At 44.7% G+C, this 19,357-nt stretch overlaps 1 protein-coding gene across 1 annotated transcript in view; it reads right to left on the bottom strand.

Moving 5' to 3' along the window:
• The window catches only part of ENKUR (enkurin, TRPC channel interacting protein), a 97,641-nt gene that overhangs the window by 42,388 nt on the left and 35,896 nt on the right, over positions 1-19,357 (bottom strand). The window contains exon 3 of the mRNA XM_078663438.1: positions 2,202-2,455. Within this exon, the coding sequence (XP_078519564.1) occupies positions 2,202-2,455 (254 nt within the window). The remainder of the gene's footprint in view (positions 1-2,201; positions 2,456-19,357) is intronic.

Below are 19,357 nucleotides of genomic sequence, written 5' to 3'. Positions count from 1 at the left end.
TTTATGGCAAATGCCGAAATAAAGCTTTATGATGATGATGATGGAGAATCCAAAATGTAACAATACAAAAAAAGGAGAAATGTTACTAACTTAAAGAAAAAGTACAAACAATTTAGTTTGTGACCTATCGCCATAGAAGTATCTCATGTTTAGTATGTTCTGTCACTTTCTATCCCTGGATCAGACTAGGAGAGGAATAGAATTCCTCTAGTTCTTACCTATTCATATTCACTTGTATCCAGGAATCCTTGGGTGTGTCCTGGTCTTCAAACCACCCACCTCTGGTATGGCCTAGTGGAATGATGTATTTGCTCTCTGGGCACACAAAGTATGAGAACAAGTTTGACCCATTCAAACCAACACATCTACATATTGAAACACAATCAAATCAACTATTGATTTTCTTTGTTGGCGACTTTACACCAGAAACAAGTATTTCTATGTTACAGTGGAATAACATCCCTCTTTTCAGTACCAGGATAGAAAATCAAATGACCGGGATTCAATAAATACCTACCAGGCGAGATGCGATGTATTACAGTTTTTCAGAGGTGGGTGCAGATGCCAATTTTGAAGAAGAAAGATAGCAGTGCATTAGCCTGAATAGAAAACTGCAGTCAAGAGGGTATAGGGCCATGCATTATATCACACGACAATAATTTCACACCAACTATGTCAGCTAACCACTACATACAGTGCAAGTGTAGATAATCAGATGTAGAGGAAGACTAATAAATATACACTCACTCTGAAATGCAGTGGGCAGGTCAATACAGAGGATGCAACATTATTTCAGGTCGACTATCGACCTCACTATAGTAACGTAAACCCGCCAAACAGCAATTTTCCACCCTCCTTACTTCAAGCTGGATCATGATAGCCATCAACCCTTAAAGCAGCCCTCAAAGCTTGCAGCCTACTGGGAAATTCCAGAACATCAGTTTGGCCAGTCCAACTCTGTGTATTATCAGTGATATAATTCAACAAAGAAGAGTAGAGATGATGGTTGCACTATGGATTTCCTGTTGCTCTTTGTAAATAAAAAAAGAAAATCTACAGCTGATGAGACCATATTGCTATAAACGATATTTAGAACACAATATTTATGTCAGATAATGTTGCCGACATCATAGTCAGCTCAAATAAGACAAGTGCATTTCGTGAGGGCAGCCTACTGATGTCAGCAGTGGTGGCTCCTCCGCGTAGGCAGAGGAGCGTCGCCCCACTAAATAACTATTGTTATTATCATGTTATTTATGCTGTAGCTGTCAGTGGCTCTCAGGCGGGGAGGGGCTGGCCAGAGCAGGGGAGGAGTGGTGTGCACTCCCAAAGTGCGCATGAACTGTTTGGCTGGCCCTCTTGGGCCGACCAAACAGATCATGCGCACTTTGCATTACACAGCCTGGTCAGGATCATGCACAGGCTCCCTTTTCCAGTATGTGCGCTGATCCACGGCGCTCAGACCAATGACAAAGCTGCATTGCAGCATTGTCATTGGCGCAGGGGAGCCTGTGTGCCGGGTGCTTCCCGCTGCTGGAGTCTGAGTCTGCAAGAAGATGACGGAGGGCGCAGGAGAGGCGGCAGCCAACCGTTGTAGGTAAGTGCCTTTTTTTTTCTTTTCGTTCTGGCGTTCTTGGCCCTCCCTCCAGTCCCACCCCACCACCCGGGTCCGATAGCAGCAGCTACTGGATGTTAGTAGATCCCCTACTGTGCACTCAGGTCACTCATAGTAGCATACTTACATTGACAGGCATTAAGTGCCTGTACATATTAATGCACATTGTATCAGTGATTTCATGAGCAGTGGAGAACAGTGTGTGCAAGGCAGACAAAGGACATTACAACTTCTTGCATTGGGCCCTTGTCTGCAACAACCGTGAGCTAGGGCAGGACTGACATAGAGGAATCATAGATGCAAGATGCATCAGATGCAGGATGTAGATTTCAGTGAATCCATAGGTGAATGAGAGAGACACAGCGGAATCTGCGCATGCCACACCTGATAACACATCCCGGAGCTAAAAAGGAGAATTAGCAGAACGTTGGCACAAAAAATATTGTATTTATAAAAAATTACTAATTAACAGCATTACTTAAGAAAAAAAAAGATACAACCTTAAAAGTGAAATGCATATGAACGTTAAAACCCCCAAAAGCTTTATTTAATATAGATTGTTCAAGAACATTTTACAATAATATACCTTTCGCTTGATGTACTTCGGAACAAGTCCAGAGGCCTCGAGGGGATGTTTGTCTCCTTTTTTACTATCAACAAAAATGTGCTCGGGTTTCTTTGGAACGCCCATAATAGCTTCGGTTGCATTGGTGGTTATGAAGTTTTTTTTCGTTTGTACTCCCATGATTGGCAGTTCTGTCCTTCGCGGAACGGGTGGCTTTCTTTTTCCATCAACTACGCATCTGTCAGTTTTTTCTGAAAAATCAAACAGAGCACTTCCTTGGCGCCACAAGAAAGTCATGCGAGGCATTTAGTGTCTTTGATCTGTGCACAAATACCCAACAACAAAGTAGTTATTTAGCAGTGCATTTTACGTTGTGTGATTTGGAGTAACCTTTTGGGAACAGGTTGTTGTGGTTACATTTACTTTAGATCATGAGAAAGGCTCCCAAATTCATAACTTCTTGAATAAGAGCCGCAGACAGTTTCTAGTAAGTCAAAGAGGAAAGCAAACATGCTTATACATGGCTCAGTCCCATTTAAACCATCCCTTCAACCGCCCGCATCCTCCACCACCTGCATAGAAATATATTTTATTTTCCATCACGTGTCTAAACTGCCAACATTTTCTGTCTTTTTCTGATTCCCAAATTGTATTGCTCATCCATTAAACGTATAAGTGAAAAACACAGTAAGCAACAGACGTGGCATGAGCATTGAATTTAATCCTTGTTTTCACTAATGAACCTTTTGGAAACCGCTGCCTCCGTAAACTTACAGTTTGCATTACAAAGTTGAACGATTTAATGTATATGTTATTTTCAGTAATAAACTAAGTTAAACAAGCAGGTTTTATACGTATGCAAGCTATGGTCGATCGTCCAGTCACACTTCAATGCGAGATAAACAGAGAAGCAAACCGAAGGCACCCTGCTCTGCTACCCTGCTACGGGTACCTGCTCAATTGGCACATAACTCCTACTGCCTGACATTCCAAAGCAGCCTATTGAGGGAGAGGCGTAAAACAGCGGCCACTCTTCCTTGGCACGGGGCTCACGGTTCGATCCCTGGCAGCAGCTCAGCATCATGTGACTCTGGGGGTAGGCAGACAAAATATAGATTTTTAAATATCGTCATACAATAATGTCGATGTTTAAATATCGAAGGGACAGAATATAGAAGGTAAGTAATATTGAAATTTTTAATATCGATGTTAGTAATATCGATGTTACTAATATCAATGTTAGTAATATCGATGTTAGTAATATCGATGTTAACAATATCGATTTTTTTATGATTTTTATGTATATTATGACGTATTTAATTTGTATTTTTTTTAATGTAATTTATTTAAATTTTGTATTTTAGTACCGTAGCGGGTTGTGGGTTTATAGGGGAATAGGGTGGGAAGTAATTTAATTATACTAATTTCATTATTAATTTTTAGGAATTATAAATTAATTTTAATTATTTGGTAATTAATTTTTATTAATTGGTAATTATTTTAAATTAATTGATTAATTGGTCATTATGTTCTGTAGTGGGTTGTGGGTTTATAGGGGAATAGGGTGGGAAGTAATTTAATTATACTAATTTAATTATTAATTTTTAGGAATTATAAATTAATTTTAATTATTTGGTAATTAATTTTTATTAATTGGTAATTATTTTAAATTAATTGATTAATTGGTAATTATGTTGTGTAGCGGGTTGTGGGTTTATAGGGGAATAGGGTGGGAAGTAATTCAATTATACCAAATTAATTATTCATTTTTATGAATTATAAATTAATTTTAATTAATTGGTAATACATTTTTTATTAACTGGTAATTATTTTAATTAATAAACTAATTGATAATTATGTTCTGTAGGGGGTTATTGGTTTATAGGGGATTCAGTGGGAAGTAATTTAAATGTAATTAAGTAATCATTTTTTAATTAATTGTTTTTGTTAATTACATAATTGTTAATTAATTTTTAATTGGTAATTCATTATTATTAAATGTTATGTATTATTAATTCATTTGTTCTTAATTATTCATTGGTAATTTTTTTTTAATAATTATGTATTGGTATTTGTAAATAGTTTAGATTTATTTAATAATTATTTTTTAAAATATTTTAAAATATTACATTATTTTTAAGTATGGTATTTTTAACTTCTACGCTATACAACACTTTCCCTACTGTTGCACTCTCTGGAGTGGGAATAGTAATTTGTACCTCTACGCTATCCAACACTTTCCCTACTGTTGCACTCTCTGGAGTGAGAATAGTAATTTTTAGTCCTACGCTATCCAACACTTTCCCTACTGTTGCACTCTCTGGAGTGGGAATAGTAATTTGTACCCCTACGCTATCCAACACTTTCCCTACTGTTGCACTCTCTGGAGTGAGAATAGTAATTTTTAGTCCTACGCTATCCAACACTTTCCCTACTGTTGCACTCTCTGGAGTGGGAATAGTAATTTGTACCCCTACGCTATCCAACACTTTCCCTACTGTTGCACTCTCTGGAGTGGGAATAGTAATTTTTACCCCTACGCTATCCAACACTTTCCCTTCTGTTGCACTCTCTGGAGTGGGAATAGTCATTTTTACCCCTACGCTATCCATCACTTTCCCTACTGTTGCACTCTCTGGAGTGGGAATAGTCATTTTTACCCCTACGCTATCCAACACTTTCCCTAGTGTTGTACTCTCTGGAGTGGGAATAGTAATTTTTACCCCTACGCTATCCAATATTTTCCCTACTGTTGCACTCTTTGGAGTCGGAATAGTAATTTTTACCCCTACGCTATCCAACACTTTGCCCTACAGTTGCAATCCTTGGGGTTGGAATAGTAATTTTTACCCCTACGCTATCCAACACTTTCCCTACTGTTGCACTCTTTGGAGTGGGAATAGTAATTTTTACTCTACGCTATCCAACATTTTACTTACTGTTGATTTTTTTGGAGTTATAATAGTATTTTATTTACTCTGTTCTTTAATATATTTTGTATCGTTTTAGCTAATGTAGTATATAATTAATAAAATAAAATATTAAAAGTAAATTTCCTTTTTTTTGCATAATTTTTTTATTTTATTTATGTTAATATTTTATGTGTATAGATGAATGTGTAATTTACAATATTTTTTTTATTTATAAAATATTAAATTATCTATATTCATTTTAAATATTATAAAATATTTGTAACAATGTTTATTATATTTTTAATTATTATTTAATGTATTTTAAATATTTTTTTAATTTAAAAAACGATATTTTTAAAAAAAACTATATTTTTGACATCAATATTATTTTTTCGATATTGTTGTACTTACCTTGTTGTAGATAGGATGTCGATATTGTTGACATCGATATTAATGCTGGGATATTTTTGTACTTCGATATTATGTCTTTCTATATTTTGTCAGACATTCGACTCTGGGCAATCTCTCCAATGGCCACAAGTGCCTTGAGACTCCTAGGGGTCAATAGTTTGGGCTCACAAATACCGGATACATACATACATATTATTGATTGAGAAATATTGCAGTCGATAAAGTAGACTGTTCTCGACTACCAGATGTCTTATGAGTACAGACATGGTACTCGTCACCTGGAACCATCAGCACAAATTAAGCACTGTATGCAGGTGTGGTAGCAATAAGAGGTGAAACCAAAAACATGAGAAATACAAATTAAAGCTTTTAATCAGTTGGCAGAGGAAATAGGGAAGAAATGCCATTTAAGAAGGACATAAAATTGTGAAGAAGTGGGTTTGGGGTCTTTGTTGAATTGCAACAATGTTAAAGAATGTCTGTATGACTGGTACTTTATATGCAGCAGCAAGGGTTTAATTTTGATAGTAATGGAAGCTAACACCAAATTGTCTGTGTTTTTTTCTTGATGTGGTCCTTGATGGTAGATTGTGCAAGGAAGCAGGGGAAGTGTTAGACATATCAGTCTTAGCGTGGTCTTCCCACAAACCTTTTGCTTTCATCCCTCCTAGTTTTTTTCTGAATTCATTATTGTTGGTATTTGGACTCTGTGCACTTTACCAGTGCTTTTGCTCACTCCCTAAACATGATAAAGTTGACTTATACCCAATTGGCACATTTCACTTACTTATAAGTCCCTAGTAAAGTGTTACTCCATGTACCCAGGGCCTGTATATTAAATGTTGCTAGTGGGCCTGCAGCCCTTATTGTGCTACCCAGTTGCCTTTTTAAACATGTCTTAGGTCTACCATTGCAGCTTTTGGCAGTTTTAAACTGTTAAAATTCAACTTGGAAAAGTAACCCTCTTGCCAAGCCTTAAAATCATTCTTTATTACATATAAGTCACCACTAAGGTAGGCCCTAGACCAGGCCTCTCCAAGGAGTAGCTCGTGAGCTACTGGTAGCTCTCCAGATACCTATGAGCAGCTCACCTCAGTCTCCTGTGTGCAGATCAGCTTACTAAACTTGAAGATTTTGTTTGGTTGAATTAATATATGTATACCAAAATTAAAAAGTCTGGATTTGAGACGAAAAGGTCTGTACTTTCAGAGTTCATTAGATGTTTGATAAAAAATGGTTGAATTTCCAAAATGTATTTAAAGCTGATATTTAAGTAATAGATCATGTGGCTATGGAGAGGCTCCTTACTAACAGTATTAACTTGGTGCCAGAGGCATTGCCATGATGGCTATGTATTACCTATATAAGGGCATTATAAATCGACAAACCTTTTTTTTTTTACATTACTGCTAGCAACCCTCCTGATGCACGGAGGTGATCACTGCGGGTAATCTGCACATGGTGGCCACTAAGGTAATCTTGTCTGATGTGGTCACACTTAGAACAATAATAGTAGCTCAGGATGATTTTCATTGAACAAAGGTAGCTCCTATTTCAGAAAAGGTTGGAGACCCCTACCCTAGACAATTAGTAGGGCAGGGTTCATTTAAAAAAAAATATATATCTTTATTGCATTTTTAGATTTTATAACATACAGAGGACATCCGGATAAATATACATGAGTACAGATCTGTACTGTGAATGAGTATATACAGTGGAAGTGTATATTAGGAACATGAGTAGTGGGAACATATGTATATTCGCACCTCCACATGTACATTATGCCATTAAACAGTTTTATGCAGCTTATCCTCCGCGTTGCATCACACCAGCCTCTTGTTCGCGAATATCAACTTCTGCAAAATATGCAGTCTCAATTTACATAATATCACTCTGCGAATACTTGTGATATACAAAAGCGAACCATGTGGGGGCTGGAAAAGTATGAGTACCTCAGTATATATTGGGAATTTTCATAATGTGTCAATAAAAGATGTGCTAACTAATATACTAAACTAATATCTAACCAAATAAACAAACTGCCATCAAGAAATCATACACAACTGGATGTGGGTACATATGTTTATCCGAATATATCAGTTAGAGTCTATAGGGGGGGGGGCATCATGACTTATGAAGACTACAAGGGGAGGGGCAGATGAAATAGCTGACCGGGGACCAGGGGGAATACTCAATGGCAGGTTTTAGGCCGCAGATGTATGTCGCCACGGGCCGCAATGGTAGTGATGGTTGCCACTGATTCCCGGACCTGGGTCCTTTGGTATGTGAGCTAGGCACTGTCAGGGGGGCATCAGAAATTTCAGTGTCATCCATGTGCGTGAAAGCTGTGAGTACAGTGTCCCAGTGCTGTGCTATCCGATACTTGTGAAGTCCCGCTGTCTCCTCCCTGTGCAGTGTTGTGCTTTCTGCTTGTGCCCATATCGTGAGTGATCTTTCCCAACTAACTGCTTCTGAGGGGGTATTGTGTTTCTATCTCTGCGTGATCATTTGCTTCGCCGCTATCAGACCCAGATCTCGAAATAGGGACGCAACCTTGTTTTTCTTTGACCCGACATATAGTCTCAGTATACAGTAGGGCAGGGTTCATTGTAATTAAAAAGTTAGACAAGCACTTATAAGTTTTGGATGTCCTGGTAGTGAAAATCTCACACATTTGTTTTACACTCCTGTGAGGCCTACTTCGCCCAAAGGATAACATTGGGTTACCTTACTGCATTTAAAAAGTGGCGTAACGAAACTTGAGGGGTCTCCCTGCAGGGTACCTCCGTACTCAATCTGGAGCTCTTTGGCCGAAGTCCGGTGCTGAGGGGGCCCCCTGGAGGTTGGCTGCGGGGGCCTGTGTTACGCCCCTGCATTTAATAAGGTATAACTCTTCATTGAGTGCATGCTGGAAAGTCATGTTTGATGTCTGATGAATTGTAGTTTAAAGCCCTCTTAAATGGTAAAGTCAGACTGTAAGTCACAATTCTGAAAATGAAACTTTTAGAAAGCTAGCTTGTTCTTGTCCCTACCTTTGGTGCCTTCAATCTGTTTGTGCGTCACATGACTAAGGGCCTTATTACGTGCTCTGTCCGAGCGTGGAGAGCTCGGCGTTCCAATTGCCATATTACGAGTTGGGCAGATTGGCTTTAGGAAGACTACCGCTGGACCGCCGAGACCCCCAGCTAACCACTGACTGCCAGGCTTGCGACCGGAGAAAGGCAGCTACCATAGATGGTATGGGAAAGCTGCACTGTTGTGCGTATTACGAGTTGCCTGATCCATAAGCGGACCACAGTGGTGGCGGTGACGAAGGATTTGGGGTGCATACTCACACCTTTCTTCTTCTTCTTACAGGTAGAGCCCAACGTGGATCTCTGTCTCCAGGTCCCCCTTCACAGCAGGATCCTCACCCCGGGGTTATGACCCTCTGTGCGGCGATATACAGGTGAGTCTTTTTCATACCATATACCCATTGCCAGAACTGCACAGATATGGGCTGAACCCGGTTAACAGGTATATCCACATATAGCATGCATGGATGTATGTTGTTACCACGCGATGTATTACATCTCGGTACATTACAACGCAAGTCGTTACCACGACTTGCGCTGTAGGGGTGCTGGACTTAGGAATAGTTAAATTTACTATTCCAACACCAGCCTACGTACAGTAGGGAAGGTGTTAGATAGTAAATCTACTATTCCTTATCCTCGAGCGCCCTCCAGTGCAAGTCGTGGTTACGACTTGCGTTGTAAAAGACGCGTCGTAACTGCACTGCGGGGTAACATCCACGTTGTAAAGGATGTTCCCCGCATGCGTATGTGTGCATCCAACACATATGCTGTCGAAATACAATGCACACAGATCCCTGCCTCCACACCGCTGGCCCATGGTCAACTCATAATACAGCGGTCTTTGAACCACCGTAGCTGTGGGCTGATGACAGGGGCGGATGCGCTCCTATGGCGGTCAGATCGCCATACTCCTCATAAGGCCTACAATGTAGTTATCAGTTGGCCTTTATGTATTCCTACCAGAGAGTTTCACAATAGAGGGTCTCTGTGTTGGCAGGATGGGCCACATCAGACTTGATGTGGTGCCAGATCTGTCACCTACCACATTTGCACTTCAAAGGCACTGGCCCAACTCATACCAAGGAATTCACTTGAGCCTATTGTGCCCCCAGACAGACTGAGACCAGCACATGAATGCAGGAAAATCCAGACACCTCTTTAGAGGGAAACGACTGAGGCTTCTCCCATTTAAAAGTGGGCACCAGGTATAAAAAGGGGACCTTCAGATCCACTCTTCAGATCACTTCTGTACCCAGTGAAAGACTCAGATTAAGGACCGCTGTTCTGCCCTGCTGCTCTGCTGCAAGATGAACTGCCCAGATGCTGTGCTGCTCTACAGCCCTGCCTGCAAGAAGAACTGCTCTGCTGCCTTGCAACCTGAGGAAGAAGGACTGGACCTGCACCTTGAACCCAGGACAACCAAACTGATTCCAAATGCTAGTTGACTAGCCTCCTGTTCTGAGCTACAGGGACACAACCAGCTCGAAAGCCCTTGAACCCTGCACCTGTACTCGGCCTGCTGCAAGTCCTAACAGCCCCAAGTGGTGCCTGCCAAGTTCTGGACCCTTGGAAGTGAGGATAAATGAGCTCCTCTCTGGAACGGACTCAGGGTGACGCAACTCGACAGTGATCTCGCATGACAGCCCTGGCAGCTCCTCATCAGAACCGATGCAGCGACACAACTCGACGCAGGACACCGCACCCCTTATCGGAACCGTCATTTTGAGACGCATCTTGATGCAGTCCGCGCATGGCTCCTCTGAACCATCTCTATGTGGCACAACACCCGACATCAAGGAAACAAGGTACAGTTTTCAGTGGGCCTAACCTGATCCCTGTACCTGTCCTACACTCCATTGCGGAGAACCTGAACTTGTGACTTTGTCCCAGTCAGGCACAACCAGATAACCAGAGGGTTAAGCACAGGTTAGTTTAGTGACTTGTTGTGGTTCAACTTAGCAAGGATTGTGCTGTTGCTTGAGTAGCATTTCATCCCCTCAACCAACAACCCAATTTCTCACAAGTAGCCATTGAAGCCCATACATTTAAACCATTGCTAGATGCAGAGCTCGATGATTCTTCTATTTATTCTTCTATTTATAGGGATAAACTCAGACTTTATTGGGTTGTGCTTGAGCTAAACTAAAGGCATCCAGATTTAAATGAGGCAAGGATGTTCAGGCAACGTCTGAGTGTGATGATGATACCAACTGCCAACAAGTTAACACATAAACAGGTGTATGAAAGTGAAAATAAAGCCTTATGGAGCTCCACATGGGAATGAAATTGGTGGGGATCTGGTGTAATAGAACATAACAAATTGTATTCTGCCTGAGAGATATGAAGTGAAATATTTTAAGACAGTGTTAGTGATGCCTATGTGTGGCTGGAGAGTGTCAACTAATTCCTGACAGTATCAACACTAAGCAGCACAAATAGAAATGAATCACCATTCTCTGTGATTGATAGCATGGCGTCTACTGTGTGAGTAATGCTGGCCTCTGTACTACTGCATTGGCAAAATCCTGACTAGTGGGTTTGGAAGAGGAATTTGATCTGTTCTTGAAACTGGTCAGCTACCACTCTTCCAAGGATATTTCCAATGAAGGAAAGGCATATAATTGGGTAGTAGTTGCAGAGTTCTTTTGTGTCAATTTTGGGTAACAGAAGGATTTCATCAGTCTTTATGGGTGAAGGAAACAGACACACATGGCTCAATATAACCCATTAAAGACATTCTAAAGTTTTAACCTCCAGATAGTGCTGGTTTTATTTGATCTAGGTCTGAACCTTTTTTTCTTTAAACCGATTTTCATCTCAAGTATGGGCAAACAACAATGTTTAGCTATAAACCGAAATCGCTTGTCCTGCCTCAAGCTCCCTTTTGTGGTGGTTAAATATTGTCATAATGGTACTCAGCTCAAAATACCAGGGTTGCAGGGCAACTGGAAGAACTGTTGATTGAACAACTTGGTGATATAAATATTAAGCAAATGGGATCCCTGATTCTACGGAATTTTACATTGTAATAAAAATATAAGACTGATTAAAAAATGTATATGTTTACTAGATGCAGATCAAAAGGATGCAATTGATAATTGTTGGACCTAGATTACCCAAGCCTACATATGGTAGCTTGGCACAGTAGTGGTCTACAGCTAACTCAAGGCGTTGGTTAAGTACTTACAAGTCTCACCCACAGTAACACAGTGATGAACCACTAAAATAAAGACACAACACCTCTGTTTGGAAAAATACCGTTACCTTTTATAAAAATAATATGTCTCTTTGGATTCAAGTTATACACGATACAACATTAGTTTCTTTCAGGAGAAAACATTCCACTTTTACTTTAAGAAATTACTTTTCACTCCTCAGCTGTGGAAAAAAGGACAATAAACCACATTCTTTTGTCAATGGTACAGTAAAGCATAAGGGTAACTCTTTGGTTGGTTAAGAGAATCTCATTAGCTTCACACTCTGTAAGGTTACCTCACATTATTATACAATGACACATTACTCCACCAATAAATCTACTGAAAAGAAGATGCAGACTGTTAGTGCAATACGTTTTTACAGGTTCATTAATAGGTACTTTACCCCACAGCACTTACGCACTGCCCAACTCAACAGCAAGACCTGAATGTAGATTTTCACGGTATGACCCACCAGTTATGTGCTAAAAGGGAAGACACAATAATATTAGTAAGGTTCCTCTCCCTCTGATTGACAGGCACACCTAGCTGGTAGAGAATCTACTTCTTCACTTATCACTAATCTGTAGGGGATTTTACCCAGGAACCCTGTGGTTCCCTGCACCATTTCCACCTTTCTTTTCTGAGTCAGATAACGGATAAGTTTTATTCTATGTTATTCAGTTCACTAACTCGTTTTCCTCGAGTCAGGTTCCCCTTGACAAGTCAGTCACTCGCGTGGGTCGTAGCCCCACTGTTCTGCTTCATTCACCTGGCTCTGCCGCCTCCCGTTCCCACGCTACCCGGCTTACTTGTGAGGTTGGGGGCGTGTCGCGGGTGTTTCCTCTACACGCGCTGGAGCCCGGTAACAGACGGGCTGAAGGGGGAAGGCAGGGAAGGCTTTCACGGCCCAGGGCTCCCTACCGAGTCGTCCGTTGTGGCGCTTCTGCCTCCTCTGAGGGGATCGACCTCCTGGAGCTCCGACGCGGCGCTCCTCAGCTGGCGCGATGACTTTCCTTCCGCTGGCACTACTCGGCGGAGCATGCGCGGAAGCGCTCGTTCCTCTTCCGCCTCGGCGCACCTGCTCCCAGGAAGGACGCTGTTCTCCACAGGGACGCTGCTCGGTCTCTTCTGGGCCTGCTCGATCCTAGGCCCCTCCTGCCTCGCAAAAGCGTTCAGTCGCTGGTCATGCGCGGAAGCGCCTACCTCTTCGTGTGACGCGGCCGGTGCCCCCGGGGTCCCGACGCCGATCGGAGCAGCGCCACTGCTTCTCCTCAGGCACTTCTCACTCCGGCTTCACAGGAAGGATGTGCACACACGGCGTCCTCGCTCTTCAGGGTGCTAAGGTGCCACAGACGCCCACCTTCACTACAGCTACTCCACGACACCGGTGAGCACAGCGCTGGGTATTGACAAGCAGGAATACCCCCAATTAAGGGTGTTCTGAGTGGTTTTACTGGGGCTCTGAGATAAAAGGATCTTCTTCCTCCAGTAACTCGATTTCCTTGTCAGTAGTTGTTGTCTTGATAGAGGGATCGGTCAAAGGCTGAAGGGGGAACAATCCTCTGAAGTAACTGTCAGCCTCAGTGACAAACTAGCTGCTCTCAGTGTGTCCACCTCCTCTCACCACTGCCTCACTCCTCTACTCTGGGGTCAGCACGAAATGGCTGCTGGTCACTGGCCTTATATAGGGTGGCCTGAGACCTGCAGAAGTCTCTAGTCAATTCTAGAAAGTTCCCTAATGTTATCCTATGGACCTGTCCTCCAGTAGTGTCCGTTATGGCAGTTGGTGGACACCATCTTAGGTTTCTGGAGATCCCTAGATTTTCAAGGGGGCTGACTAGGCCTCACAGGTTATGAGGGAAAAATGGCGTCATCGCCAAGGAACACCTAGCCCCCTGACAGCATTAAAAAATTCCTGATGGACATATGTAAAAATAAAAATAGAAACTCTGGGAGGCTAAGGGGGACAAAAATAAATAATAATGGTTAGAGTCTCTCCAGAAGCAGACAGGTCAAACACGCGTCCCCCCCAGCTGAAAGTGGGGAGAACTACCCAACCCCTTGGGAGTCCTCATCACTAAGGCGGAAATACCTGGATAGACCGTCTGCGTTGGCATGGTCTGCCCCAGGTCGGTGTTCCACCCTAAAGTCCATTCCCTGTAGGGAGATGGACCACCTTAGCAACTTGGGATTCTCCCCCTTCATTTGCATCAGCCAACGAAGGGGGCGATGGTCAGTCTGAACTAGGAAGTGCGAACCAAACAGGTATGGTCGCAGCTTCTTCAGAGCCCAGACCACCGCAAAGGCTTCTCTCTCAATTGTACTCCACCTCCTTTCCCTGGGGAGTAGCCTTCTGGACAGGAAGACCACGGGTTGATCCAAGCCCTCATCATTTAGCTGCGATAACACTGCCCCAATGCCATGTTCTGACGCATCTGTTTGGACAATGAATTCTCTAGCAAAATTAGGGGCCTTGAGAATGGGAGCGGAACACAATGCTTGTTTCAAGGTCATGAAGGCTCGCTGGCAAGCCTCTGTCCAGACTACCCGTCGGGGTTGCTTCTTGGAAGTAAGTTCAGTGAGGGGGGCCACGATAGTGCCATACCCCTTCACGAAGCGACGGTAGTATCCAGTGAGGCCCAGGAAGGCTCGGACCTCGGTTTGAGTCTTGGGGGGCTCCCAGGCGATGATAGCCTCAATCTTTGCCTGGAGGGGCTGCACCGTCCCTCTGCCCACCAAGTGACCTAGGTACACCACCGACCCCTGTCCGATCTGACACTTGCTGGCCTTGATGGTCAAGCCAGCCTGTTGCAGGGCATGAAGAACAGCTTGCAGGTGCTGCAAATGGTCCTCCCAGCTGCTACTGAAGACAGCAATGTCGTCCAGGTATGCAGCAGAAAAAGCTTCCATTCCCGAAAGGACCCTGTTCACCAGCCGCTGAAAAGTGGCAGGGGCATTCTTGAGCCCAAAGGGCATCACACGAAATTGGTAGTGTCCCTCAGGTGTAGAGAAGGCTGACCTTTCCTTCGCCTCCTCGGTAAGGGAAATCTGCCAGTACCCTGAAGTTAGGTCAAAGGTACTTAAGTATTGAGCAGCTCCCAGCCGGTCAATAAGCTCATCCGCCCGTGGGATAGGATGTGCATCAGTTTTAGTCACTGAGTTCAAGCCTCGGTAGTCCACACAGAATCTCAATTCAGGTGTGGTGCCTGGTGGGGCAGCTTTTGGTACCAAAACCACCGGGCTAGACCAAGGGCTACCAGAAGGTTCAATCACCCCTAGCTCCAGCATCTTGGCGACTTCACTTTTGATGTTGGCCTTCACCTTGTCCGACAGCCGGTAGATTTTAGATTTCACAGGTGGGCTGTCTCCTGTGTCCACGTCATGGGTACACAGGTGGGTCCTACCTGGGACAAGGGAGAACAGGGGAGAAAATTGCTCCAGGATCTGGCGGCAATCACTTTGCTGTTCAGAAGTCAGGGATGGCGAGAGAATCACTCCCTCCACTGATCCATCTTTTTCTTTGTACGAGAGAAGATCAGGGAGAGGTTCACTTTCTTCTTCCTCTGCTCCATCGGTCACCAGCATTAAGACAACCTCGGGCCTCTCATGATGTGGCTTGAGACGATTGGCATGCAGCACCCTGAGGGGCTGCCTCGGGGTCTTAAGATCCACCAAATAGGTAGACTTCCCCTTTTTCTCCAAAACCTCAAAGGGGCCTGTCCAACGGTCCTGGAGGGCATTTAGCTCTCCAGGTTCCATTACCCACACTTTCTGTCCAGGCTCCAGTTCCACTGGGTGAGCGTTGTGGTCATACCACTCTTTCATAACTGCTTGGCTGGCCTCCAAGTTGTCTGAAGCCTGCTTCCACAACTTAGCCATTTGGCTCCGGAAGGCCAGCATGTAGCTCACCACGTCCTGGGGAAGCTTCCTGGGAGTCTGTTCCCATCCGTCTTTCACCAGGCTGAGAGGTCCCCTTACAGGGTGCCCGTACAAAAGTTCGAAGGGGCTGAAGCCCACTCCCTTCTGTGGCACTTCCCTGTAGGAAAACAAGAGACAGGGTAGGAGGATGTCCCATTTCCTCCGTAGGCTCTCAGGTAGACTCCGTATCATACCTTTCAAGGTTTTGTTAAACCTTTCCACAAGACCATTGGTTTGTGGGTGATAGGGAGTGGTAAACCGATAGGTAACGCCGCACTCCTTCCACATGGCCCGCATGTATGCTGAAAGGAAGTTAGTCCCCCTGTCGGAAATGACCTCCTTGGGGAAACCCACTCTGGTGAAGATCCCCATCAGGGCCCTTGCCACTGCAGGTGCAGTGATGGTCCTCAGAGGTATTGCCTCTGGGTCCCGGGTGGCATGATCCACCAAAACCAGTATGAACCGGTGTCCAGCTGAAGTTGGTGGATCCAATGGCCCTACAATGTCGATGCCCACCCTCTCAAAGGGGGTGCTAACGACAGGTAGTGGTTCCAGGGGAGCTTTTAGCTTCACCCCAGTTTTCCCACTGGCTTGGCAAGACACACACGTCCGACAATATGTATCCGACGCCACTTTCATTCGAGGCCAGTAGAAATGGGGGACAAGCCGGGCAAAGGTCTTGTCCTGTCCTAGGTGTCCTGCCAATGGTATCTCATGAGCCAGTTCCAGTAGAAAGGCTCTAAAGCATTGAGGGACCACCAAGGCTCTGGCTGAACCGTGGCCAGGTGCCTTGGGTTCACTGTAGAGGAGTCCATCCTCCCAGTAAATCTGGTAGCTCCCTTCAATGTTTCCCGCTGCCTGGGCGTTGGCCTGTTGCCGCAGCCCCTCGAGAGTAGGACACTCTTTCTGAGCTTTGCAGAACTCTTCCCGGGAAGGACCTCCCTCCACATGCCATTCAGTTGGGATGGGTAGGTTTTCCAGGGAAGCAACATTCTCCCCGGTGGACTCCAGATCCACCTCCGCAGGTGGTCCAGCTGTCTCACGAGGTGGAGATGTCGAGGCAGGGTCCTCCGGCCTCCTGTCCTTCTCCTCTCTGGCAGCCGGCTGGGCCATTGTTCCAGGCTCCAGCGTCAATGAACTCCCCCTTCGGGCAGTCGCGGACCTTGTGCTGACACAAGTCCAGTCAGGGGGTCCCAGCATCTCAGAGTGAGTCTGGTACTCCACCCTCCTCCAAGCATTGTGCTCCATATCATTCCCTAACAGGCAGTCAACAGGCACGGCAGGGCTTACGGCAACTCGAAGTGGACCTGCAACCCCTCCCCACTCAAAGGGAACCTCAGCCACAGGGTAGTGGCCCAATCTGCCGTCAGCCATTACGGCGGGATGGAGTACATCTGGGATGACCTGCTCTGGAGACACCAGCTGACTCCTTACCATAGTCATGCTGGCTCCTGTGTCTCTCAGAGCCTCCCCTCTACGGCCATTGATGGTGACCCACTGCTCATACTTAGTAGTATTAGAGGGCAGCTGGGTCTTGGGAACCATCTCCTTATCTCCCAGGGACACTAAGGTGACACCCGCCCGCTCCCCTCCATTAACCAAAGGTATCTCCTCCCCGAGCACTACACTAGTGATTCCCGGGGCTTTTCCTCCAGTGGGAGGGGGTGGTCTTTTTGGGCATCTCACATCTCCTTTATAGTGTCCCACACCACCACACTCAAAACAATGAACAACCCTTGGCTGCTGGCTTTGGCCAGGGGTAGGGTTGCGAGGGGGGTTACTCTTGGGGATGAATCCTCTGCCCCTTCCTTGCGAAGTATTTTGTGGCCCTTTTGAGAACTCCCTCTTAGTTTCCCCTCCCTCTTTCCTCTGGGGGGCGCCCTGTCCTTGCTTCTGGGAATTCCCTCCAGTCCCCTTAGTCGACACCCGGGTACTAACCCAGATGTCTGCCTCCTCAGCAAGCTTCCTGGGGCTGGTCAGCTTGCTGTCCACCAGATGCTGTCTTAGTTCGGGAAGACACTTCTCGAGTAGGTGTTCCTTGAGTATGAGGTCATATAGTCCCTCATAGTCTCCTACTTCGCTGCCTCTTACCCAACCCTCCAGGGCCTTCCTGGAGTAGTCCAAGAAATCTACCCAGTTTTGCGTGCCCAGCTTGTAGCTGCCCCGGAACTTTTGCCTATATTTCTCAGGGGTCAACCCAAACTTCTTGAGCAGCGCTGATTTCATAGCCGGATAGTAGGTCTGTTCACTCTGGTCAAGAGCCAACAAAGTATCCCTGCCAGTGGGGGGCATGTATTTGTATAACCCACCTCCCCAGTGGACTTCCAGAATCCCATGGGCCCTTAGCGAGACCTCGTAGGCAGCTAGCCACTTAGCAATGTCGTCACTGGGTACATAACAAGCCATAATATCTTTTGGTAGGTACGGTCTAGGTTCTTTGATGTTGGTCTGGGTATCGCTGCCACCATTCTCTGATTTGGGGGATCCTCGGTTTAGGGCTTGTAAATCCATCTCTTTGATGGTTCGCTCATGCGCCAACCTCCTATCCTCCCTTTCCATGTCCATCCTGGCTAGTTCTATTTTCAACCTCCTCTCCTCCCTCCTATCTTCCAGCTCGGCTTCGGTTAAGCCCCTGTCTGAAACGCTGCTGCTTGCCCTTGAAGGTAGCCTGGGACCTGTCAGAAGATTCCCTCTCCCCATTTGGTTCAGCAATGCAGCCTCAGTAACAGTGTCCCCATCACCCACTTCCGTTTCTGGTTCCTCCCTTAGACGAGCTTCTAACCATGCCCTTATGCTTGTCAGCAACTCTCCTTTCTTGGCACCTTTATTAAAAAATACCCCGTTCTGCTGACACCAATCCCTGAGTTGGGCCACAGTATTGGCTTCCAGCTCTTTAAGATTCACCTCCAGCTTTGCCATGGTATAAAATTACTCACAGGAGAAAACCACGAAGTGACCTGAGGTTAACCTCCACCCACCTCCAGAAATAAATTTAGAAAAAACAAAAATTAGATTAGGAGGGCCGCAGGGAGAAAACTCCAGGTGGGGTCCCGTGGTTGGCACTGCGTTACTACTAAGTGAGTGTAAGCACAAATCCGTGATCCCACCGCTGAAACACCAATTATGTTGGACCTAGATTACCCAAGCCTACATATGGTAGCTTGGCACAGTAGTGGTCTACAGCTAACTCAAGGCGTTGGTTAAGTACTTACAAGTCTCACCCACAGTAACACAGTGATGAACCACTAAAATAAAGACACAACACCTCTGTTTGGAAAAATACCGTTACCTTTTATAAAAATAATATGTCTCTTTGGATTCAAGTTATACACGATACAACATTAGTTTCTTTCAGGAGAAAACATTCCACTTTTACTTTAAGAAATTACTTTTCACTCCTCAGCTGTGGAAAAAAGGACAATAAACCACATTCTTTTGTCAATGGTACAGTAAAGCATAAGGGTAACTCTTTGGTTGGTTAAGAGAATCTCATTAGCTTCACACTCTGTAAGGTTACCTCACATTATTATACAATGACACATTACTCCACCAATAAATCTACTGAAAAGAAGATGCAGACTGTTAGTGCAATACGTTTTTACAGGTTCATTAATAGGTACTTTACCCCACAGCACTTACGCACTGCCCAACTCAACAGCAAG

Source organism: Lissotriton helveticus, chromosome 10 (assembly GCF_964261635.1).
Source record: "Lissotriton helveticus chromosome 10, aLisHel1.1, whole genome shotgun sequence".
NCBI lineage: Eukaryota > Metazoa > Chordata > Amphibia > Caudata > Salamandridae > Lissotriton > Lissotriton helveticus.
This window is presented reverse-complemented; position numbering and strand designations above follow the sequence as displayed.